A 26,484-nucleotide genomic window follows, 5' to 3' on the forward strand; every position below is an offset into this window, starting at 1 on the left:
TACACTGCTCTGCTATAGTCTACACTGCTCTGCTATAGTCTACACTGCTCTGCTATAGTCTACACTACTCTGCTATAGTCTACACTGCTCTGCTATAGTCTACACTGCTCTGCTATAGTCTACACTGCTCTGCTATAGTCTACACTGCTCTGCTATAGTCTACACTGCTCTGCTATAGTCTGCTCTACTCTGCTATAGTCTACACTGCTCTGCTATAGTCTACACTGCTCTGCTATAGTCTGCTCTACTCTGCTATAGTCTACGCTGCTCTGCTATATTCTACTCTGCTATAGTCTACACTGCTCTGCTATAGTCTACACTACTCTGCTATAGTCTACACTGCTCTGCTATAGTCCACACTGCTCTGCTATAGTCTACACTGCTCTGCTATAGTCTACACTGCTCTGCTATAGTCTGCTCTACTCTGCTATAGTCTACACTGCTCTGCTATAGTCTGCTCTACTCTGCTATAGTCTACGCTGCTCTGCTATATTCTACATTACTCTGCTATACTCTACTCTGCTATAGTCTACACTGCTCTGCTATAGTCTACACTACTCTGCTATAGTCTACACTACTCTGCTATAGTCTACACTACTCTGCTATAGTCTGCACTGCTCTGCTATAGTCTACTCTGCTCTGCTATAGTCTACACTGCTCTGCTATATTCTACACTGCTCTGCTATAGTCTACACTACTCTGCTATAGTCTACACTACTCTGCTATAGTCTACACTGCTCTGCTATAGTCTACACTGCTCTGCTATAGTCTACACTACTCTGCTATAGTCTACACTACTCTGCTATAGTCTACACTGCTCTGCTATAGTCTACACTGCTCTGCTATAGTCTACACTACTCTGCTATAGTCTACACTACTCTGCTATAGTCTACACTACTCTGCTATAGTCTACACTGCTCTGCTATAGTCTACACTGCTCTGCTATAGTCTACACTACTCTGCTATAGTCTACACTACTCTGCTATAGTCTACACTGCTCTGCTATAGTCTACACTGCTCTGCTATAGTCTACACTGCTCTGCTATAGTCTACACTGCTCTGCTATAGTCTACACTACTCTGCTATAGTCTACACTACTCTGCTATAGTCTACACTACTCTGCTATAGTCTACACTACTCTGCTATAGTCTACACTACTCTGCTATAGTCTACTCTGCTCTGCTATAGTCTACTCTGCTCTGCTATAGTCTACTCTGCTCTGCTATAGTCTACTCTGCTCTGCTATACTCTACTCTGCTCTGCTATACTCTACTCTACTGTACTCTGCTCTATCATATGGTTTAACAATCATGTGGAGCATTTTCTATTATCCACTCTAAACTTGTTAGATTATAGAAATGTACTAATTGCGTTAAAGTATAGAAATGCATTCCATCTTGAAGCTGTGGTAAGGGAACTATTCTTGGCCTCCTGCAGGATTACTTAGCAATTGTTGTAAAACAAACAGGAGATGATTAAAGCTATGGATGCATCTCAGTCAGCTCACTAGGTGGTGAATGAGTATATCATGTACACGAGTTGGGGCACTGACACGCTACACATTACGTACTCATGTTGTGGCACTTACCAACACCAGGAATGACCGATATCTTTCTGACATGACTTTTTATGTGCTTTAATATATTACGTTATGAATAATACTTTGTTTGTTCTGTTACATATCCTTGCAACATTTGTAGCTAGTTGATATTATAAATCATTAACGTTAAGTCACTAATCTGGGTCAGTATTTGAGAGTTACAACACCAATAACAGGCTGCTTATATTTGTACATAGTTGGCCGAGAGTTTGGCCACCATTGTTTTTCTTTTAACCTGAGATGCTGCAAAGAATATGACATCATTTCCATGAAGGGAACATGGTGAACATCGATGCTTCCTGGTTTTTGCGGTGCATTGCGGAATTATTGAAGGATCAAATATAGCAGCGCACAGGCAGTTTTTTGCGATAAAGACAGCCCTTAAAATGTCCAAGCTACGGAGCTGATCGACACATGCTCTATCTCTCTCCATTCATTTCAGATGGTCTGGTGATGTTCTGTTGGCAGATTATTTAGCAAATTCCAAGCATGACTTTTTTTTTTCTTTGAAAGAAACACAACGGGGTAATATGTGCAACAAATTTATCTAGTTAAGAAATAAACATTTTCTAAGATATTTATTACAGTGCACAGTTCCAAGTAGACGTCATTTAGAAAGCAGAAGAATCCTTATCCAAAAATACTTTATCTTACATAGAGCAAAATTGAAATTATACACTGCCAGTACTTCAACCGAGCTAAATAGAGCACCATTTTCCACCAGCATTACCAATTCACAGAATAAAATGTAAAAAAAAAAAAGGATAAATATTAAAAAAAAAATCCATGTAATCAAGAAAAAAATTAACCTTTAACTCATACTGCACACTAGGCTCTTAGACTATGCACTAACATCAACTAACGTCTAGTGTATTCATTTTAGAACGGTAGTGTCATCTCAATTTTTATTTGCAATCCGGAAAAATAAGTCGTTTCCCCGTCGAAGGCAACTGCAGTCAAACGCAGGCACCAGGATCCTACTAGCTTTATTAGAATGTGGTGAGTTTTAAAATTTAAAAAAAAAAAATTGACATTTGTAAGATTCTTGTCCACCAGATTGTTGTCTGTTATCTTCAAACCTTTCCTCATCTAGCGTCAGCACCTGGTAACCCCACCCCTCTGCGTAAGCAAAGCAGAGCAGACCGTTGCAAGCAGGACGTGTCCAACATTCCACACTTTTACTGATAATTTTTCAGTTGAATAATCACATCATCTAGGTACATGTTGTGTGAATTTTCAGCTTGAACACACTATTGACACTATTTCTACTACAAACTGCAGTAGATTAGTGAACACATTTGCAATTTGGGATGCAGCTTATATTTGAGATTTGACATTATGTTGTATATCTTGCTTTTTATGCAAGGGTATTGACCGGAAAGTTGGAATCTCTGGACTGTATGAAACAAAAGTTTCTGCTGAATGATGAAGTGTACACAGAAAAGTGAAACACTCCCAAAAGAAAGCCGAAGGCAGTGATGCGTAATGTAGTATTGCTGCTTCTCTCCCCCTGTAGCCCACTGACAGGAGAAACGACCACTTTCCTGTCTACACTTAATGCACCCATAGCAGACATTTACCCTTCCTGTAGGTGCGTGTGGGTTTACCGCTGCAAGAAAAAATATTAGAAGCGTTGTGCTGAGAGACGTTACATATACGTCATGTTTGGGAGTCAGTGTGCTGCTCTGTAATCACTGTCTAATCAACAGGGTGCTTGAGGCAGCACACAAAAATGAAGAGGGTTCGAGTGCCATCGTTGTAAGAAGATACAATGGCAGAGTCTTAGAGGGAAGCAGAAAGCATGTTTAAAAACAATATCTAAAAATAACACCGCAATCTTTTATCTGTTTGACTATTTGAATATTTTTGTACAGTCATTTTCTTACACCTAATACTTACTACGTTTCAATACAATAATGTTTATTTTCTATAAACACTTTCAAAATTCTCTATACTGTAGTTTTAATATATGGATTTTTTATCGTCGTATACATTCAAGGAATTTTAGTAAGAGTTCCTAACAATTTTGAACCTTAACAGAGATAACTGCAAGAATGAGATCTGATGGACTGATGTCTGAGGAGTGAAACGCACGTTTCCATCCGTAACTTGATAACGAATTGTCTGATTTAAGCTGAGCATCTTTTTTGTAGAATTTTGCTTATACATTTTTATTTCATTTTATTTTATTTTTTTTATGTTTCTGTAATCTTTTTGAATTAAGTATTTAAAGGTGTAGTTTTTACAGAATTTATTAAGATGGTTGATTGCACTTTTACTTGAGTAAAGAACTTAAGAAACATAATGGTTTTATATGATAATATAAAAGTAATTATCCACATGTAGGATTTTAGAGTATATTATTATAGCATGTTATAGTCTCCTGGTGGTCATGCAGCAGGATCCTACACTCTTATTGCTGAGGCCTGGGTTCGATTCCCAAGCAGGGAGATAACCCAGACACTGAAGAGTTAACTCTCAGTGCCCGTCCCATGCCCAGACAAAATGGGCGGGTTACGTCCGGAAGGGCATCTGGAGTAAAACGGCACCAAAATCTAATATGTGACCATGTGATCCGTTGTGGCAACCCCAAACAGGGAGCAGCTGAAAGACCACCACCAACAACAACATTATTATAGAGAATAAGTTATGTATGTAAATAGTAAGTCCAAAAATAAAGAAGTGCATAAGTAAGTATAGTGTAAGTACATCAATATGTTCATACCTGCAGAGGTAAAGAATGTAAAACGTAGGTGAAACTCAAGTACAGATCATATTAAGAATGAGCTACGTTTAATAACTGTATATTGAACATTACCGTACATAACAGCAGCAAAAGAACTTGAGTAGCTTAGCACAGGCTCAGTGGTTTCAGAACAATCTGTGAAAAATGACTCGGACGTCAAGTTGTACAGATGTGACTTTCAAAACCTACAGATGAGGAACTTGTCATTATTTAGGGAGTACGACATGATCATATGAGTATGGCTGTAGCACAAAAGAGGAAGTCTTGCTTTAGTTCTTTTAACTTTATATTTGAATCATAATTATATAATGCAGGCATACTTTCTGTGAAGTTCTAGTCGGTTAGCAAGACACATTATAAAAAGTGTCTACCATTGTAGGCACTCCAATAAATGAAATCACACCTTTACATCAAAGTACATATAAAATGTATTTTATTTTCACGCAGGGAGAAATAAGCCTCGGTGTTTGCTCATTAAGTACTATAAGCGTTCAGTGGTCAGTTATTGTTTCAGTTCCTAGTCACTTCATGTTAATTTCTGATTTGATTTGTTATGTATGCGTTGGCTGTGTAACATTTAATTCAGCTTTTTTTTTTTTTTTTTTTTATCAATATTTGCCTCAAAACAATTTAAAGTACAAGTGCGCTTGCACCACATTTCCTTCACAGGGTTGGGTGAAGCTCAGGGGACATGAGACATGAGGCAGTGGATATGCTGGACATGGAGTCCGTGCACTCTCACACACAACCCATTCTCACACACTTAATCAACACACAGGGATACACTACAGCGTGAGGTTTTAGGCTTGGGGTGGAAAACGGAGTACTCTGAGGAAACTTGCTGAAGCATGGGGAGAACCTGCAAACCACACGCAGAGAGAATTGAGCTTTTAACCCCAGAGGTTCAAGGCAAATGTGCTAACCACTTAGCTACTTTAACCCCTCCTGACTACCTCAGGATTACTGATACAAACAAGCCATGCTGGCTAGACATGTTCCACATGGCTGACTGTTAGATGTTTTAATCAGATGAACGTTGGTTACTTGCTGATGGCTTAATTTGGCTTCAGAATAGAAAGGCATTTATGTTAGAAATTAAAACATGATTGTGCATTGTTAGTCTTTTCCGTTTGTTTGACTGCTATCTTTTCATAATCATCTATTAGTTATCCATTATCCTTATGTTTCCACAACCACTAGTTTATATAAATATTCAGACTAACAACCTGACTGGCTTTAACTAGAATCTGTATTTGGGACCTAACTGTGAATTAGGAAGAGAAGGATTAGTCCTAGGAAGAGGATTAGTTCTGCAATCCTGTTAGAGGAAGTTGCACTCAGTTGCTTGTGTTTATTACTTCTTTAAAACATTTTCTTTTGAATGACTGGATCGATTTAGCGGTACACGTTTTTCATTCAGCACTATAGTTTGGCAAGGGATTCCTTAAATAACGGGATATACATTAAGTTTGAACGCATATTTTACATTTACAAGGTTAGATTTCCTTATTGTTTTGTTCTTTATATACTATGTAATGTTTTATGTAACAGTGTGACGTGTGTGTGATTACAGGGTGTGTGATGTGTGTACGAATAATCCTTCACATACACTGACCTTTACACTGCACTGGCTACTGGTGATGACTGAAGCGAAATGTTCACTGTAGGCTGTCAGCCAGCCAGGAGAGAAACACAACAATCGGTGTTTGCATTGGTTTCATCTTGTAAGACTTTGCCCTCTGTTAAATTTAGATGGCTTTTCAGGAATGTATGAGTAATCATAAACGGGTTGAATGGTGTTGAATCGTCAAACATAACATAGCTTACATGCTGGTGCGAATTCACCACAATATGTAAGATCTATATTGATGCCGTTGAAACTCCCAAAGAAATGTCCTAACACTTTATAGACGTGTAGTCATTTTTTCTGGTTGCATAAAGCAAGCTGCCACGATGGGGCAGAATGGTGGAGTGTTTAGAGTCCGATGTGCTTGAGCATTTCACACAGCATGCTAAAGAGAACAGCAAGAGCATTGTGCAGAATGTGATTAGAGGCTCCTCAATTCTCACCCCAACACGACGTGGCTGTGATTTATGGAAATGGGGAACCCTTTATCGGAGTGAGCCATTTTGCCTGCTCAGTGTACACAGTGCTACTCTCTGTGGGAAAGCCAAGAGCAAAACAGGCAGCATTGTTAAGCACATTTGCACAGATGCTTTGGGAATATGAATTAGGATTAGGTGTGGGGAAAGACCCATTTTAGTCTGCTGTACTGGTGATGAATTTAGATCTCATTTACATTTTATTGTATGTCACTGACAACATTGTCCTGTGTGGCTTGTGCTAGTTTTATGGTTGTTTAATTCTTTTATTGAATCGGACACGGTTTATAATCAGATTATTAGAATGTGGGTCATAATCTGTCTGGTATGTGATTGCAAAGTGCACACACACACACACTCTTAAAGCCCTGCTCATTTGACCTTACCAAATGTCCTGGACCTTTTTTCACACACTACCCAACAATTTTTTGCATGACCTTATCAAATGATTGTTGATGCCACCGATGACATGCAGTGAATTCAATTGTTTCTGTAGAGCAATGTTTCCAAATTTGCGTTTAGAATACAAAATACAATTCAGGGACACAGCCCTAATGCTGCAAGATTGAGTTTTGTTGTGCTGAAAGTGACGTAACATTACACAAAATCTACAAACTCTGCAATTTTCCAGAAAAGTTACAGAAGTTCTATAGTAATTCAGTCTTTCATTCATTCATCCTCCATAACTGCTTTTTCTCACTGAGGGTTGCAGTGGATCTGGACCTGAGTGAATCCTGAGAACCAGAGGCAGTAATAAACTTTAGATACGGCCTTAACATGGCATCACACCATGTGCACACACATTCATACTTCGTGGCAATCTGGAATAGAAAATCCATCTTCAGCCATGTTTGTGGGAGGTCAGAGGAAGCCAGGACACTTGGAGGAAACCCAAGCAGTCATAGCGAGAAGATGCACACAAAACTCAGGATCAAACCAGAGACCATGGAGCTATGAGGCAGCAATACTGCAGTGCCACCCTACTGCCCTACTTATTATTAATAATAATAATATTATTATTATTATTATTATTAATAATAATAATAATAATAATAATAATAATATTAATAATTAATAATAATATTAATTAATAATAATAATAATAATAATAATAATAATAGTATTATTATTATTATTATTATTATTATTATTATTATTATTATTATTATTATTATTATTATTATGACAGCACAGCTGCTGCTACTACTTTAGCCAATTCTTCATTCACTTCAAATCAAAGTAGCATGGCAAAAATAGTTTATCTAACTAGACATATACACAGACATGTAGAAGGAGACAGCTGATTCTACATCAGTGTTCACTTCGAATCTTTGCATCTTTAGTTGTTTCTTGAAGGTTGTGCGAGCATCCAGATCATAAATCCCACAGTTTAAGCCGCTATTATTGTTCAGATCACACACCGGTCGATGCTATGTTGTTTTTTGTCTTGTAGTGTTTTGTATTGTCTGTGTCCACTGTCTTGCACTGTTAGCTCTAGGTTGCAAATGTTGCACTTTATGTGGCTAGGACAACTTAATTTCAGTCCTTAGCTCTGTGTTGTTCTATGTTTCTCTGTGTTGTTTTATGTAGCACCATGATCCTGGAGGAACGTTGTTTCATTTCACTGTGTACTGAGTTAGCTATATACGGTTGAAATGACAATAAAGCTACTTTACTAGACTTGACTTGACTATTATGGAACCACAGCTTTATGGAGTCCAGCTTTATTCTGGATTCAGTTTTGTTTGTTTAGTACTTCTAACATCATAAATGTTTGAATGTAAATTTTTATCTGTAATGAGTCAACAGTAGCATGGAAAAACTCCAAGAGCCAACATGAGGAAGAAACCTTTACAGGAGCTGTTCTAAAAAGGGAACCTGTTCTCTTTAGGGTGCCACCCGATGGTGGGATTACGCACATTTACAGCGTATTATGAATGGATCACCTGGGATAAATACAGAGTGGTCTTTATGATTACAGCAGAAGTTAACCGTTAGATGATTACCATGAAATAGCAACTTAAATCACTCAGTATATACAGTGTCCCTGAATATCTTAACAAAACTGTGTCGCCTCTTTCTTCTCTGCATCTCTCTTTCTTCTGCCTTTTTCCCTCTGTGCTGCATGTCCCAGGCACTCGTCTGCTGAGATCCGCAGGCACTTCAGTGGGCTCAGCTATGGCACTGCTCAGAGCGGCCAGCACCAGCGCCACAGCTCTAACGTCTCTGGATCTGTCTGTTTCAACGTTGTGAGTGATTTTCTTCTTTTATATGTTTCCATCATTGTGCATGTTGTGTGTTTGGATTTATGGTACAAAGTTACTGCGTGTGTGTCTCTGAAGAATATGTAACTAGAACATGAGACTCTGTACTGTATATAATTATACATTTTGGGTGTGTGCATGTCCTCGTGTTAGGATGGAAGGAGGACAAATGGATAAAACAGATAAAAGCCTGTATGGGTGAATGCCAGTGTAAGAGTGTGTGTGTGTCTGTGTAAGGAAGGGGGACCGATGTGAATAAACATGTGTGAATGGGAGTATGTCTGTGTGCGTGTGGAAGGCAAGAGGTAGAAGTGGATAAAAACGTGTGCGTGTTTGTGTGTTTGCATGTTTGTGTGTGTGTGTGTGTGTGTGTATGTGTGCAAATGCTTGTGCGTGTGTAGTTAATCTCTAACCTGCTTCTGATCCTTCTTTGCTGAAAATGGGTCAGGTCTACCAGATTGTTCTATCCTCCAATTACAGTGCGGCTTAAAGACACACACACACACACACGCACACTCACAAATAAATAAATCATTCATATGATTCATTGGTTTTACGATGCTGGAAGCGTTTTAATAACTTGATCCCAGTCCATCACCCAGGCATGCAGGAAGCGTCACTGAAGGTCCTATAACAGTGGCGTAATGACGAAAATATAGTGTTATTAATAATTAACAAGGCCAGCTCTGCTCCACTTATAATTATTACACCTGTATAATAAGTCCATGTGAATGCTACTAGTCATTGTCTACAATTTTGGCAGATGTTTTTTTTTTGTGAATGATAGTAGTGCTTAGGTTTTGTAGGCTAGGTTTATATTTGTATGATTTTTGTAGATTAACAGTATTAGACTTCCCTCAGCTGCTCAGTGCAATTATTTGAGCGAATTGGGATGAATTATGTTGCACAATGACCTATTTTCATATAAACGGATGTAGTCAGTAAACGCAGCATCTGTTCTCAAAAATCAGTACACAGTATTGATTGCATTACTATTACTATTACTATTACTAGGGCAGTCGTGCCTAGACTCTCTAACCATTAGGCAGTCGTGGCCTAATGGTTAGAGAGTCTGACTCGTAACCTGAAGGTTGTGGGTTTGAGTCTCGGGCCGGCTACGACTGAGGTGCCCTTGAGCAAGGCACCGAATCCCCCCAACTGCTCCCCGGGCGCCGCAGCATAAAATGGCTGCCCTCTGCTCCGGGTGTGTGTTCACGGTGTGTGTGTTCACTGCTGTGTGTGTGCACTTTGGATGGGTTAAATGCAGAGAACGAATTATGAGTATGGGTCACCATACTTAGCCATATGTCACGTCACTTTCACTTCACTTTTTTACATTATTACATTAATTAGCTGATTCATTTGTGAAATTATTGTGGTATTCCTCATTTAGTATTTGGTAATTTTCTTGTTCTTCCTCTTGACCTCTTACCTGGCAGCTCCATCTCCAGCTACCAATATAACCAATCTATATAAACAATCTCTTTATATACATAATCTATATAATATAATCTATATAAACAATCTCTTTCCTCTGTACATGTCCAACCATCTCAATCTTGCCTCTCTGTCCTTGTCCCCGAAACAGCCAACCTGAGCTGTCCCTCTGATGTGCTCGTTCCTAATCCTGTCCGTCCTCATCACTCCTAAAGAGAACCTCAACATCCTCATCTCTGCTACCTCCATCTCTGCCTCATGTCCTTTTCCTTACTGCTACAGTCTCTAACCCATACAGCAGAGATGCTCTCACTACTGTCTTGTACACCTTTCCACACAACACTCCTGACACTTTTCTCCACAGACAACAACCCACCTGAAACTCGCCTCTTCACCTCTTTCCCACACTCCACATCATGCTGGATGGTTGACCCCAAATGACCCCAACTCCTGCATCTTCTTGACCTCAGCCCCCTGTAACCTCCCTGTCCTACTTCCCTCGCTCTCGTTCAAACACATGCACAACTCTTATGCTAACATTATTAATGCGATAATTAATGAAGTCAACGGAAAAGACAATTATCATAAATGTGTGTATGGTTATAAATTGTTAGCCAGTTGTCACAATCCTAATGACACCTACTGGAGACCTCTGTCTCTGTTTTATGTGCTTCTGCATTTTCAGCAGAACTGGTAAAGGAAGTGGTGATGACATAACATCCTCTTATCAGACGTCTAACAGAATGGTGTCACTTAGCAGCTTATAGAGGAAGAGTTGTGCAGAAAAAAGCACCCAGGTTTTTATTTCCGGCATCGCCATTTTGTTGCTTGCCCTGTTGCTGGCTGTGAAGACGCCGGGTGAGACTTTCTGTTTTTAAGTTACAAGAGGTGCACCAGTTCTGTCAGCAGTAAAGTGTTGTGACTTAGCATGGGTAGAAACTAAACTCTCTCAAATCAGTCATTCGGGGTTTGGGAACACATCAATGTAAATGGTTTAAGAACAGGAAGTTGTGCTGACAGGTTTGTTGTGTCTGCTGGCTTTGAGGAGTTCGGGCCCATTGCTGCATGTCGATGCTGAGTTTAATAACATGAATTAAAGGGCTTTTTGCTTAGGCAGAAGTACACAGGTTGTCCAGTCTTGCTTATATAAATTAGTTTATGTTTTATTGTTATCCTAAAGACTGCTAATGCACAGTAACCAAAGGAAGGCAGAATTAGGGCTGGGTGATGTGACTATCATGATTCTCAAAGGCGTTTCTTTCGATACATGATGTCCAGCACCATATAGGTTTGCTCAAACTGTCAGTAATATAATATTTCAAAAAAAGGTGAAAACTAAAAAATAGGTGAATAAAAATAGCTAGATGATACAAAAATATTATGAATATTTAATAGTATTTTTTTGAAGGAAGAAAAGTTAAGAAGTTAAGATGAGAAGTATCCACCGTGAAGGAAGAACTGTTACAGGTGTCTAATGTTTTAATATTACACTTTTGTAGATTGAGTATAACATTATAAAACGTGTAAAATATTTATATATTATATAATTATGTGTTTCCTAGAAAGGTGTATTGTAATTTAATCCAATCTATTTGAGAGCATGTAAGAGAAGGAGAAAGACTGACTTAATAATTTAATATTTACAGTACGTTTTCAGAAAAGAGTATATTAATAGATTTTATACTTTTTACAAAATGGACTAGAAAATGGACGATAGATTAAAGCACAAGCCAGAATAAAATGTCTTAGTAAAGCTGTTTGTGCCTCTGAAAGCTTCAGTGCAACTTTGTATAGTCTCTGCACATCTCTGGAACTGTACTGGAGAGATGAACATCATTTTTCCTTCAGTTGGCTGTGTTGTTAGACAGCTCTCTCTCTCTCTCTCACTGCTGCTCGATTGCTGAAACTGAGAAGGCCACAGCATAAGATTTACATAATTTCCATAGTCATGAAACGATTCAGCGATCGCTTGTGCACGGTGTCCTGCTGGAAGAGAGCACACCCTTTAGGATAGAAACGTTTTATTATGGTTTAAACTGATCAGTCAGATTAACTTTGTATTAATTAGCAGCACTTCCTTTTAAGTGCATAAACGTGGCAGCAAAATGTTAGCATGGCATTGCAAAGCTGTCTGGAACTGTGGGCATGAGGGTTTTTTTTTTTTTTTAATGGCCTCAGGCATGACCAGCGTCACATTCGCTAGTTTAATATTTGACGTTAATTCCATATGGAATGTACCATTCCAACTTCTCAGATCATGCTTCTGAATAGGTTACGCTTTCATATCCTGTTGTTTAGATACGTTATCTAAAAATAATGAGCAAATTAGAAAACTAATGACTTAGATACTTAGCTTTGGGAACAACAACGGTCTCTAAATCTTTTTTGTAACTCACTATGGGTTGCTGCATGGATAAATTAGTGCTCGAGGCGCTGACACACTGCTAACATGTCTGAGCACAGTCGTGACAGAACATGTCCAGCTGTTATTGTTCTGTGTAATAGTTGGATATTACTGAAAGCGGTGCATAGTTTCAGCTGTGTGGCATTGAAAAATGATTCATTGTGCTTCATCCTTCCGGCCCTTTTTTTTAGCAAGGTTATTAGGTTTCTGGTCAGCAGTTTGTTTACTATGCTTATTGTAATTCTTTGTATTATTAAATAAGATTATAAAGTTTTGCTTTGGGATGGACAGAAAATATTAGAGAACAGGTTACAGCTTGTTGACATGGATTATCATTTAAACACCAGTGTCCTTCCTAAAGAGGCAATGACACCGACTCTGGCTTCAGGCTGTGGCTGCTGCTGCCGCTGTCCCTCTGTGTCAGCACTGCGCCATCTCCATTCTCTATTACAGCTAATAGGTAACATTATTGTCTGGAAAAAGATTCCATACCAGAGAGAAAGTCAGTCGCATCGGGCACAACATGAAATGCAGTAAACATTGCTTTCCATTTGAGCTACAAGGACAACATGACAGGCTGAATATCAAACCCTTCAGTGCAATGAACTTCTGTCGCTTAATTTCTATAGTGAAAAACAATCAGCTAATTGCTTTTCTGCATCAGAAATGAATTCAGATTCCTTAGTTTTTCATCAGTGAGTTGCAGTAGAAATGCAGTCTGACTAATCAAAGCATTAATGAAATATGGCTGTAATTGAGAACAGGGTTTAAGCCCTGAATGTGTTGTCTATCTAAAGTATTGCATGTTATATTTTTTTAATACGCTTATTATTTCCTGCTGCAATGATTGTTTGAGGAGTGAACACTGTCTTTGTGGATTATGAATCTGTTTTTCTGTAGGTCTGGCGATGCACGGCATCTGTTTGAAAGCTAAGACTGGACCTTGATAGTTTTTCTGTATGCTCAGTATTTTGTAAGTGCTGACCTTGCCTTTAGTTAAGCGATTGTGGTTGGAGAAGCGATTGCAGAACCGGAGAAGGGAAATAAACTCTGAGAAGTTGGGCTCAAGTTCTTTGTGGCTTCTGCTTTGTGCTCAAAGTCTATATCAATTTTAGGAAAAAGGAAATCTCTGAGAAATGAACAGTGGGAAATAGGCAATAAGTTTAATGTGTTGGCATTTCATCAAGTTTTAACAATGACCTAACTCATATAAGTTGCAATTTTATGCTTTATGCATAAGTTATGCTAACAATTTTATGCTAACTCACATAAGTTGCAATTTTATGCTTTATGAATCCAAACCGTTAAATAGCAATTACTGTTCCACACTGAAAACATTAAATATTTGAGATCTGTGCTGCATATTTACAGTGTTTGTGTTTGTTCAGCCTCAGTCTTATGAAGCAGTGGACCCGCTGGATGTGGAGGAATTCCTGATGACACAGCTGCGCAGCGGAGATGCCGAGCTCATGCAGGAGCTGGGCGAATTTCCTGACGATGATTTGGAGGTGGATTTAGTGGACAGGGAATGTCGAACTGCCTACCACTCTGTCCCTGAGGAGGGGTAAGTTACTAAATGTTGAATTCATATATATGTTGAATTCATTTCATATAACTATGAAAATAGACTTTGTTTGCTAATGTTTTTGAATGAATAGTGCCACTTTGCTGCTTTTCTCTTTTTTTTATTCCCAACACAAAGCACTCGTTTAGTAGTTCAGTAATAAAAATGAGCAGATTTCCCTTTCCATCAAGCGACATATTCAGATTCAGCTTTAGGGTTCTTGGTGATTCTTAGGATTCTAAACAAAGGTTACAGACTCTAGGTTACACATTTGCAACTCATAGAATGAAACACACCAAATGTTTAGCAGTTTTGTTGTGTTAATACTGAAAAACATTAACCTCCTCTTCCTGCACAACATCTCTATCCTACAGAAATACATTTTTTTTGGATTAATGTACAGTATGTAGGTTACCTGCCACTGTATAGGATACAGCTGAGGGACTCAACAATTTAAAACAGCTGAAGTCTGAATTTGCTCAGACGTTGTTGCTGTGAACACTGAGACAGACTTGATGAGAGAGTTTGTTAACCAAAGCAAGCTTCAGGGTGCGTCTCGAACAGCTCCCTAGCGCCTTAGATTGTGAATTATTATATCCAGTACACAAGGTCACTACTCATTGGCACATGTTTGCTGTCCTCATCAGTCACTATAAAAACCCAAATATAAAATATTAAGTTTTATAAGCAACATATTTGTTGTCTTATTTTCTTTTAAACCATTAAACACTTAAGTCATTACACAGCATTGTTGTAATTAGGTCAAGTAAAGATGAACTCACTGTGGCTGTTACACCATGTTAGTGGTCCTTACGGGATAAAAGCACATCCTCGTGCTGAGTCTGACTCAAGAAAAGTGGACATTTTAAGAGATAATTAAAGCGTCAAGCATTAATAAATTAATTTGGCATTTTGTTTAATCTTTCATGCTTCTGCCTGACTCGAGGAGAAGCAGAAAATACACTGAAAAATCCAGAAGTATGAGGCCTGTGTTTGTTGAGAGACTGTTCTCTGAGGGACTACAAGCACTTCACACAAGCCTCTGACAGCTTGTTCAGCAGCCTGTATGAATATGTTCTAGTTATTATTATGAATACCAGCAGACCAGGAAATAATCCAACAGTCAATAAGTTGTACTATCGTCTCTCATAGTGGCTTTAAGTAGTGCTGCTTGAGAAGGTGGATTTTTGCCTGGTCAAGTATAGATGCTGTTTGTTATTCAAGAGCTTGTCTGCACAGATGCACATTCATGTTTGCAAGCTGATAACTGAGACATTTGACCCCAGGCCTGCAGTAAGGGTCAGTAGTTCAATCAGGAGAGAAAAAATCCTGTCAGAATAAAAGTGAAGACCAGATGGTGAACAAGTTGACGTTTAGACTTGTGTAAATGCAGATACTTATTAGAGTATGTGTTCCAAAAATTCTATTAATATTTGTACTTTTTTATCAAGCTTTCAACACATTACAGAAAAGTAATAGACATACAAAATGGAGTACATAAGCAAAAATACAGATAAGCTGACAAGCTCTGTGCACCGTATCACATATCAAAACAATCAGTTGATCAATAGAATAGAAAGCTAATAGAGTCAGTTGAAACTAATAGAAACTGACGGGAGAATACCCGAGTCCTCTATGCACCTCTAGGAACACAATGTCATACCAACTCGCAGAATGTCACAGGAAGAGAGGTTTAAACAGTCAAGGTGATGTGTTACGATTGAAATCACCAGGCATAGAGTGAATAAAGCAGGTCAGGAGTTCCAGAGGAATGACCTATTTGATAAGAGTGCCAGCCTTTGATGGAGGGAGGCCTATTGCTGATGTATGACATCAGTAAATTTTTTCCAGACAGCAAAATCCAATGAGCTAAAATGTGGTCTTTTATATTTATTAGAGTTAAGCTTGCAAGGGAAAGCCAAAAGAAGAGGTAAAGGATCCAGCTCCACAGAAAACCAGTGATGTGTTTTAATTGAGCCACAACTCTAGACTAGTAAGCTTGGATCATGTGACATGTCTGTATGCAATGAGTATAATCTCCTATATCAGACTTGCACTTGGATTGTATTTGTGTCTTACATGAGGTGTAATATGTATTCTGTATTTGCACATTAACAGTGGATGATAATTATTCTTATAGTAGGACATTGTAATGTGACTCCAACCAAACAAAAGGAAAAACAGACTTTATTTATTCGTGGCTCAAAAAATGTTGTTCAGAATTATGATTCTTACATTTGTCTGTAATACGTGTCTGTAGCCCTAAACATCAGAACAGATCTTTAAGGAATCTGTACTAGAGCATGAATAATGTGTGGGACACGTGTAAGAGTTGATGTATTTGTGTGCAGGTTGGAACTGGATCCCCATGTGAGGGACTGTGTGCAAAGTTATACTCAGCCTTGGCTAGTGGTCAGCAGAAGGTGAGAATTAAATGATGTTTAATTACATTTATGTTGGTGTACAAATGCTATGTTCTTGTTACCCAAGTCTTATGATGCAATGAAGCCAATCAATGTTTGAGAAGAAAGAAAAAAAAACATGGCATAGTATTTACTCTGTGTGGCTTTTGTACAGATGCCAAGGGGATGGATGGAGTGCGTATTCGGAGAGGACAGGCTTTCACAAACAACTTCTGAAGCAAACATTCGAGTCTGATGTGCAACCAGAAAAACAGGAGCAACCGGTAAATACAATGATTTCTGCATTGTTTGGTTTATATGATCACACCTTTGCATTTAATACTCATAGACCAAAGAAGGACTGAAGGGAATTCTCATTTTAAGCAGGGAATGAGAGAGTCATGAGAGACCGATTTGGAGGAAGAGAGAGGCAGACCCGGGGAACTTTCCCACAACTCTTTGGCTCTGTACCACCTTTTAATTTGAGGCCAGTGTTACAAAGAAGCATGAGTGTTCATTCAGGTTGAGCCAGTTCCTCTCGGTCTAGCCCTGTCTTGCCAAAATGTTAATTAGCTAAATCTAAGATGCTTGTTTGAAAGCATGTGTCAGACTTACAGGATTCTCTCTAAGGTTATTTAACAGTCTGGTGTAGTAGCACAGTAGCCCAGCTCCCATGGTTTTCCAACGATGGATTGGAAGAGTTTTAGTGTCTTGCACAGGGTTCTGACCTGAAATTTAACAATGACTGCATCTCAGTCTTCCTCACCCAACACCAGTGCTTAACGTTTCCCAGCAAAAAATTCCCAGCCATTTACCAAAACTTAGTAGAAGGCTTTCCCAGAAGATTGCTGTTATAACAGCAAAGACAGGACTAACTCAGTGTTCATGCCTATGGTGGCATGATGGATAGCTGTCCACATACATTTGGCAGTATATAGTGACTCTCCTGCACCTTGTGCTTAACGACGATAACCCAGGGTTAATCACAGTGGTTGCTCATTTCTTCTCATCTGTATTAATGCATTAATTATAAGGGTTAGTATATTATGTTACCATTTACATTCAAGGGGAAAAAAAGGCATGGTACCGGGCAGCACACTGGAGCTTTTCCTAGCTGATGAATTTATGATTTGTTTATTCATGTGTAATTAAAGTGTTGAAGTTAATTTGCCGATTCCTTTTTGTTTTTCTGCTCCAAATTTTTGTTTTATTTTGTTAAACTGTAAAATAGGAATTACGGTTACAATCTTGCAAAATGAATGATGTAAGGTTTTCTTTGCTGCTTCTTCGATCCTCAGGTGAAGTCTCCGTCTTTGGCATTGTCATGTGATGACGACAGCACACGCAGCACTATCACCTCCTCGGATTTTGACCTTCGGGCACTTCAGCCAGACCCTCGTCTCAGCACCCTCCTGCAGTTCAGTAACTCTGAGGACCTTGATTGCTTTAACCTCGAAGCCAGACAGAACAACCGCCAACCAGAACTTTTTGCACTCTATCCACCTACTGATGAGGTGAGATGGGAGGATGCCTTTTTAAGCCAATATTACTCAGTAAAAGTTTTGCCCTGCTTTAACCACAGACATTAATGCGGTGGATGTGCAACAATCTCAAATGTTTTTCACACTCAGAATTTCTCATCCCGTTTGTAGCTAGGTATTATTTTAAGGGTAAATAAATTTCATGGACCCCATCAGCACAGATTTAAAAGTTGATGAACCTAAGCCAACATTTCAGATATAAGTTGTTAAAAGAATTGCTTTTATTTTCTGAATTTACCATACACGCAATATATTAGGACTGATTTGAGCTTAATTCGAGCCTAACCCCAACCTCTAACCCCTAAACCTTAGTCTTGTTTAGGATTTTATTTTGACATTTTTATTAAACCTTTTTCCAATTCAAGTAAGCAGACTAATAATCTAAACTAAGATGGGTCCACCACAATGGATTACAGTCACTAATTAATTTCATAAAATTAATGAAATAAGGTTGGAGCAGGGAACAGTGTAAACTGTCCAAAGTTTAAGAATTTGTATTTGAATGCTAAAACAGCTGATTATATATCCCTCTACAGGAAGATGCAGTGGAAATTCGGCCCATTCCTGACTGTCCAAAGGAACACATGGGCCTCAGGATCCTTGTTCGATGCCAGACCATCAAGTAATCCTTCTCTTTGCTGTAGTTGGAGTTTCCCAGTACTCGACCATTATGGTTTAAATAACGGGATCTTTAACCTTAAATAAAGGACATAAAATAAAGGCTTTACTGCTTTTTTGGATCAAGCCTCTTTGGCACACCTATTGCTTGACATCCAGGTTTGGTGGATGCAGCTGTAATGAAACAGTTTTGCTGATATCAGTACTCTCTTCAGATTTTCAAAGCCATGTGTTACTGTGCTTGCAGTGCACAGTGTCTTGTTTTAGTGAGATTATATTATTGAGCTATGAGGCTGTTCAGCTCTCAGAGGGATCATGATTTATTTATTAGCCTGTGCTTTTGTTCTCGCAGGTTTGAAATTGAGATCGAGCCCATGTTTGCCACCATGGCCCTGTATGACCTGAAAGAAAAGAAGAAGGTTAGTATTTGCTTAGCTCCATGGGTGTAGAACGAGTCTTTCTCCTTCTAAAGGCTATTGGAGAATAGTGACTGTGTATTAGGGTTCCATGTTCTCAGCACTCTTTGCCTCCGTTCCCCGCACGGCCGAGCGCATTACATCTATTCTCTATTACACATATACCTAATAAGAACTTCCACACTGAGAGAGCAGCAAACGGTGAGAATCTGAATGCATTAGCTATTAAACAGCCTTGTTTTATCTTTTTGTTGAACACATTGTAAGCAAACAATAGCTGTCTGTGTTTATTTCTACCAGTGTGCTCCACATTTGAAAAATATCGAAAATATCACTCCTGTTTTTTATTACACTTGGTTTGAACAGTTTTGCCTTTTGCAATAACTCAGGAGCAATGTGTGCTTTCTTTTTTAAGCAGCCTGCACGGAATTTCATTCTGCATTTCTTTCTGTATAAAATGAATAGGCAGCAGATGTCATATTAGATATCAGTTTCAGCCTTGTGGGATGTGGTAGCTTAGTGCTTTAGGCGTTGCTTTACGGATCGGATGGTTTTGAGTTTGAATCCCAAGTCCACAAAGCTGTCACTGCTGGGCCCCTGAGCAAGAGCCTTAACGTCAGCTGTATAAAATGAGATTAAATATAAGTCGATCTGCCAAAATCCTGGAAATGAAATATAAATGTAAATTTCACAAAGTACTGCTTTAATCATCCTTTACAAGTGTAAAGCTTAGTTTAACAGGAGACATCATAAATTGTTCTTCAAAAGTGCTACATCTACACATTTTGTATCTGGATGCTTGATCCTGCACAGAAAGAACAGCTCGGGGTGGAGAGATTTTGGGATAGCAGGAAGCATCTCTGGCAGATTTGATAGTCAGTTCAATTCAGTATTATTTATATAACATTTTGTTTAATGGACATTGTCACAAGGCAGCTTTACAAAATTACACATATGGATATGGATTTAGATCCTTTAGAACCAGTGGTGACTTTGGCAAGGAAAAACTCTGAGATGACATGAGGAAGAAACCTTGAGAGGAACCAGACTCAAAAGGACCCTATCCTCTTCTTGGTGACACCGGATAGAGCCATTATGAGTCATTACTCATCCGCAGCTGTATACTATCGAATCAGGCAGCGCTGAGTGTGTAGAAAGGTTCTTCAATATGAACATTAGGGGCATTTCATTTAGTTGTTTGAGTTAAAGTTTATTTAGAGTTTAAAATGCATGAGACAAACAGAAATTGTTAGGGGTAATCCTTACAACAGAATCAAGGAATAGAAACTAAGGTTAAAACCAGGAAGAATGATTAAAGATAGAAATCGGAACTTGGGAAACTGAGTTTGGACTTTTATTTGGCGATTTTGACACAACCGAGTGTAAATATACAAACCAATCAGAACAGGTCAGCATAATCAGGAGACAAAGCAATGACAAGACTGGCCAAAGACATAACTAGAGCATAAAAAACAAAACAAACATAAGCACGTTTTCATGGAAATGTTGACGCAATTTCAGCCACTAAACCATGACCCTCACAAAATGACTTCTAATAATGTGTTATCATTTACTCTATTGACTTTTTGTATTTGATCCCCAGAGATTCATTTGTATAGTTCTTTTAACAGTGGACATTTTCATAAAGCAGCTTTATGGAAAAATATTACAATTTAGGATGTTTTTTTTTTTTATTAATAGATTTATAAACCTATTATTAATGGGCAAGCTAGAAATGACTGTAGCAAGGAAACACTCCCTGAGATGATATGAGGAAGGAACCTTTAGAGGAACCAGACTCAACAGGGAACCCATCCTCATCTGGATGACACCAGATAGTGTCTTCAATAATTCAGAAATGTGCAATTAACCGGGATATTTATTCTAGTTTTAACATGAAGTAATCTTGTGTATCTTTAGGCAGTGTTTTCTTGCATTGTAAAAATCTGTGGATTATTTTGTAGAGGAGATTAATGGTTAATGTGATCATACTGTTAGATTTCAGAGAACTTCCACTTTGATCTAAACACGGATCAAATGAAAGGCTTTCTGCGACCCCACATCCCTCATACTGACACCTCCACATTGGCAAGGGCTGCCATTTTCTCCATCTCCTACCCTTCTCCAGACATCTACCTAGTCATTAAGGTAATGCAGCTGCATCTCCACTCACCCACATCTCCAAATGGTGGTGTGTTTTTTTTTTTTTGTTTTTTTTTTTCTTTTTTTTTTTTGTTTTGTTGTTGTTTATTTCTACACAGAGACTCTGATCATGAATATTAAAGCTGTATGGGTATAATGATAATGATTTAGGAAAATGTTTATTAACGAAGATTTCTCTCTCTCTCTCTCTCTCTCTCTCTCTCTCTCTCTCTCTCTCTCTCTCTCTCTCTCTCTCAGCTGGAAAAAGTTCTGCAGCAGGGTGAGATTGGAGACTGTGCAGAACCTTACATAGGGATGAGTGATAATGCTAAGGTGACGACTTGAGCAAAGAGCAACTGCTTTAACACTTAAATGCACCATCTCTTAAAACGTTCCCTTCTCTCCTTTAGAACAAAGACAAGCTGGAGAAACTTCGAAGTCAGGCAGAGAACTTCTGTCAAAGGTTGGGTCAGTACAGGATGCCCTTTGCCTTTGGTACAGCCAACATCATGAATGTGATCAGCACAGCCACACTGGAACGAGACACGACAGACTCGGATAGTATTAACGGTAAGAGCGTGTATGCCATGGCCGGTTGAACAGAGCGAAAACAGTAATGACTTATGACTGATAAGGGTTCATATAACTAACTCCTCAAAATGTGGAAACAGATCAGTTCTGATTTATGGAACTAATTATCTTCTGATATTACATGCAGATTTTAACTTCCTAAAAACAGATTATGCCCAAGATTTATTTCTTGGGCATAATCTCGTGTGGGTACTGTACTATCAACTTCTGCTGAATTCATAAAACCTGTTCTGTGGTAATCTCACTAGAATTTTTCTCATTTAGAACATGCACATCCTTTCCACACACGGCTGTTTGTTTACATAAGTACAGCTTCAAAAGAGCAATGATTTCTAATCCCACTATCCGGTTTCACCCAGAAACAGTTCATCTCAAGGTTCCTTCCTCATGCTGTTGTAGGGAGCCACTGCTGCCTCTGGTTACTTATTATCTAAATCTAAATCTGGATCTATATATAAAGTTGCTTTACAGTAATGTCTGCTTAAATGGATTGAAATCTGACGTGTAGTTGTTATACACTGGATTGGTGACTCATTTTATTTGCTTGTGCCAGGCAAGAACAATGTGGACAAGAAGGCTTACCTGCCCAGACGCAACTCGGAGAAGTTCACCACCCTGGAGGACCAGTCCAACCTGTCCAGCTTCAAACCTGCTGTCATAACCATTCAGACCCTTTTCAAACAGGTCAGCTGAATGCTTACAGAGAGAGAAGCATTTATTTTGTCACGTATACATTACAGCACAGTGAAATTCTTTTACACATCCCAACTTTGAAGGACGGTCAGCCAGGATACAGACACCTAAAGCGGACAGAGTTAAAGGCCTTGCTCAGGGGATAAACAGGGGCAGATTCTCAGTGCTGGGCTTTGAACGCTGATCCTCCAATCAGCACCCTAGATCCTTAACCGCTTGAGGCGCCACTACCTCCAATTACACTTCCTGGCTGATGTTGACACTGAGTGGTCACTGTTTTGTAATCGTGCAGCACATTTTATGTCCGAGATATTAAGCCTTCCTACTAAATCTCTGTCTGGAAAAATATTTTGAGGGCTGATCGTCCTGTTTGTCTTGACCCCAAAGCAGCTCAGGGCCACATTTTTCACATTTAAAAGATAAAGTTCAGTAACCTTGCTACACACTTTAAAGTGATGCATTCCAGAATTTTTAAGGGCATGGAAATGTGTGTGACAAACAGTGTTTTGTCTGTTTTCAGATGATTTAAGAGCACACAATGAGAGTGCCAAAATTGTTCACATTGTTTTTCAGGCCTCACATATAAATAGAGATTTCGGCATTGTTTAGAAGTTACGCATGCGAGGTGGAGTTTGTCCAAAACAGAGCTTTGTCTCAGTTATGCCGTGAACTTAAGCCTCTTTTTTCATGTGTAATATTGGCTTGAGCAAGGAGGGGGGGCACAATATAAAACATAAAATTCTTCAAAGAAATAGGATGTACTAGGACTGTTCATACAGTGATATACTGGCAGTATACTCAAGTCAAGTCAAGAAGCTTTTATTGTCATTTCAACCATATATAGCTGTTGCAGTACAAAGTGAAATGAGACAACCTTCCTCCAGGATCATGGTGCTACATAAAACAAAGACAGAGCTATAAGGACTTAGTAAGTTAGTCCTAGATACATAAAGTGCATCTGTGCAAACAGTGCAAACAAAAAATACAAGACATTACACAAAAGACACAAGACAATAAACAAAATAAAGTGCTGAACAGTATAAATACTGTATGTTCAGTGTAATGAACACAGTGTTATAGCAGAAGTTGCATGAGATATTGTAAAGTATTTTGCAAAACAGCAATCAACTGAAATGTGACACAGCATGTGCAAAGAGCAAAAAACAGTCTGCAAAACAGCATGTAAACAGTTTGATGGATGTACAATGGTAGAGTGTGTAATTGGCGTAGGCCTGTGCAGTCCATACAGTTTTTATGCATGTGTGTGTTTTGCTCCGTACAGTTCCGTTTAGTTCAGTGTGTATATATACTATACTACATATTCCATAATTATTTCATTATACCCATTTTCTTAGTTACAGTATATATCATTTGTATTACATTTTTTCAACCTTTTTAACAAGCCCCTTTCGTTTGTTATTGCATTATATTTGACAGTAAAGGAAATAATGCTGTTTCCTTATTCACCTTGAATTTTCTATCCTTGATTATTTTCAGGCTTAAAGGCAGGTGGGTTTGTTTAAAATATCTTGTATGAGATGCTTTTACAAAAGAAAACTTTCTTTAAGTTTTTCAAAAGAAAAAGAAATCTCCTGGTGTTTTTCTAAATCCGAGCTGGATTTGTCGACTGTAAAATCGACTTAACTGTATTTAATGTGTAATCGGAATTGGACCTTACATGAATAACATTCCTGTGTAAATATTGACATACTGTAACTTTTGGAATAAGTTGCCATCTTACTCCACTAACTCAGAATTCTGCCCTTGTGTACTAATGAATGATTGAGAAGAGCTCTTTGTGTCTGTTTGCAGGAAGGGGAGCGTCTCAGCGATGAAGACTTGTTTAAGTTCCTGGCTGACATCAAGAGGACATCCACTATTCAGCGACGGATCAAGATCATACCAGGTGATGCCCGTCTTCAGATGCTCTAGTATGCCATTTGCAAGGCACTCAAACTGTGTCAAACTGAGATGAATCATTTGAGAATAGTTTTCATGCATTTGAGTGTTTTTATTGGTTTTGTGCTTGTTTGATCTGGCAGGCTTTCTAAAGCTAGAGGTGACTCCAGTGCCAGATACAGTGATGCAGTGTCTGTCTCCTGAGCTCATCCCTATTAAACCTGTGTCCGAGAAACCCGTGCGCCCTGTCAAAGAATTGCTCGAGTTTCCGTCCAACGACGTCTGCGTCCCTCACTGCATATACAGGTCGATCTATACCTTTGGCTGTGACTTTTCGAGTCTGTACTGCATCTCTGACATCTATTACATATAACATTCATGCAACTGGTATGTTGAAACCAGTTACTGTTTAGTTTTGGCTTTCAACCTCCTATTATACACCAAGTGAATTTGTCAGTGCACATCTCTTTGGATTGCCACCAAATGGTCGGAAGAATAATTCATGTTCTCAATGACAAAAACTCTCAAACTTTTTACAGCCAGGTATAACGATAGAATAACTATCATGGACTTCTCCAACTGTTCAAATATTATGCTCATTATTTAAATGTGTACAACGATATTCTGGCTATTTATTAGAGCTTTTTATTCCTGAACTTTCCACTGATATAAAAGGTGCAAGTTATTCATTAAGTTGTACATTATTTATGAGCAGACTTGTTTTTCAGTTGCTAAGGTTTGCCTTTAACCCAGTCAGTTTAAGTGATGAGTAAAACAGGACAATGACAATTGTTTAAAAACAATGATAATGGTGGAGGTTTGGTGTGGAAATAAAAATAAAAAATTACAGACCCCTGGTTATGCTTTGCAAACCATCAGGGGTTTTACTGCTAGCTGGCAATTCATACCAAATCATTCAAACCTTCAGGACCAGACTGTAACAATTTCCCACCCAAAACACACACACACAAAAGAAGCTAGACCCATTAACAGAATACTGTATTAACCTAATCTTTATTTTGTTCTTCTAATTTGTATGTTGTTTACTTTTACAGAATTTATTATTACATATAAATATAGTATTACTTGTTTCTACACCAGAGCTGTGGAACATTTAAGAACATGATAATTTCAAAGACTATTGTACCTGCATCTATGGTTAAAATAACAATAAAGCAGCTTGACCTGACTCACCAATCTAGAGAAACGATTAAAAGCCTTTGTTTGTATAAATATTGGGTGATTACCGCCATCTAGTGTTAACTCGCGACACTGCTGTACTGGTGACATTACATCAGAACAGCCGAGAATCCTATCAGTTGATCCGCCAAACCAATATTAAAGCTTTAATGTGAGAGAATTGCTTAAGCTTATTCATCTACTAATATTTTTTTATCCATATGTCATTTCAGAAACCTGCTGTTTGTGTATCCTCAGAGACTCAACTTTGGTAATCGAACTTTGGCATCTGCCAGGAACATTACCATAAAGATCCAGTTCATGAATGGAGAGGAGCCACTGAATGTGAGTACACCAATAAATATGTCTTTATTTATTTTTGTATATATTACAAACTTTTGAGGACAGGACAGTAAATGTATTTCTATATTTCTGTTTACCAATAAAACAAACGAATGTAAACAATTAAATGCATATATGTCCAGCAAGAAGATTGCAGTTCAGAATATAAGGCAAAATTAAAAAGGAAGGTATTGAGAAGGAACAAAAAAGAGCTATCAGAGAATATATGTCATGTTCATTAGTGGAAAATTCAAACTATTGCAGCATTATTGCCTTGGCAGAAGTAGCTGATGAAACACTAATGAAACCATGCAAGCTGAAAGACTTGCCATAAAGTACATTTCATTGTCTTTATTTTTCCTGCAAAAGCGTTCACAAGATTTTGCATCCATCTGAAATTGACCTGCATGTTAATTAACCATTTGCAAATACTTTTTAATAAAATACCCCTCTATCTATTTCTCTGTCAAGGTTATATTTGGGAAATCAAGTGGTCCAGAGTGTCTATCAGAGATCTACACCCCGGTTACATACCATAACAAG

The 26,484-nt window shown here is 38.4% G+C and overlaps 1 protein-coding gene across 2 annotated transcripts in view; it reads left to right on the top strand.

Moving 5' to 3' along the window:
• dock8 (dedicator of cytokinesis 8) overlaps nt 1-26,484 on the top strand; it is a 56,227-nt gene that overhangs the window by 3,737 nt on the left and 26,006 nt on the right. The window contains exons 2-16 of one of the 2 annotated variants that reach the window (XM_060882157.1): nt 8,584-8,698; nt 13,943-14,118; nt 16,470-16,541; nt 16,696-16,804; nt 17,819-18,034; nt 18,598-18,683; nt 19,032-19,098; nt 21,094-21,243; nt 21,496-21,570; nt 21,648-21,807; nt 22,382-22,512; nt 24,334-24,427; nt 24,564-24,726; nt 25,833-25,944; nt 26,413-26,483. In XM_060882157.1, the coding sequence (XP_060738140.1) occupies nt 8,584-8,698; nt 13,943-14,118; nt 16,470-16,541; nt 16,696-16,804; nt 17,819-18,034; nt 18,598-18,683; nt 19,032-19,098; nt 21,094-21,243; nt 21,496-21,570; nt 21,648-21,807; nt 22,382-22,512; nt 24,334-24,427; nt 24,564-24,726; nt 25,833-25,944; nt 26,413-26,483 (1,797 nt within the window). Of the gene's footprint in view, nt 1-8,583; nt 8,699-10,877; nt 11,009-13,942; nt 14,119-16,469; nt 16,542-16,695; nt 16,805-17,818; nt 18,035-18,597; nt 18,684-19,031; nt 19,099-21,093; nt 21,244-21,495; nt 21,571-21,647; nt 21,808-22,381; nt 22,513-24,333; nt 24,428-24,563; nt 24,727-25,832; nt 25,945-26,412; nt 26,484 lie in introns of those variants that run through there. The other variant, XM_060882158.1, reaches the window with a different exon arrangement.

Source organism: Tachysurus vachellii, chromosome 11, assembly GCF_030014155.1.
Source record: "Tachysurus vachellii isolate PV-2020 chromosome 11, HZAU_Pvac_v1, whole genome shotgun sequence".
In the NCBI taxonomy this organism is placed as follows: Eukaryota; Metazoa; Chordata; class Actinopteri; order Siluriformes; family Bagridae; genus Tachysurus; species Tachysurus vachellii.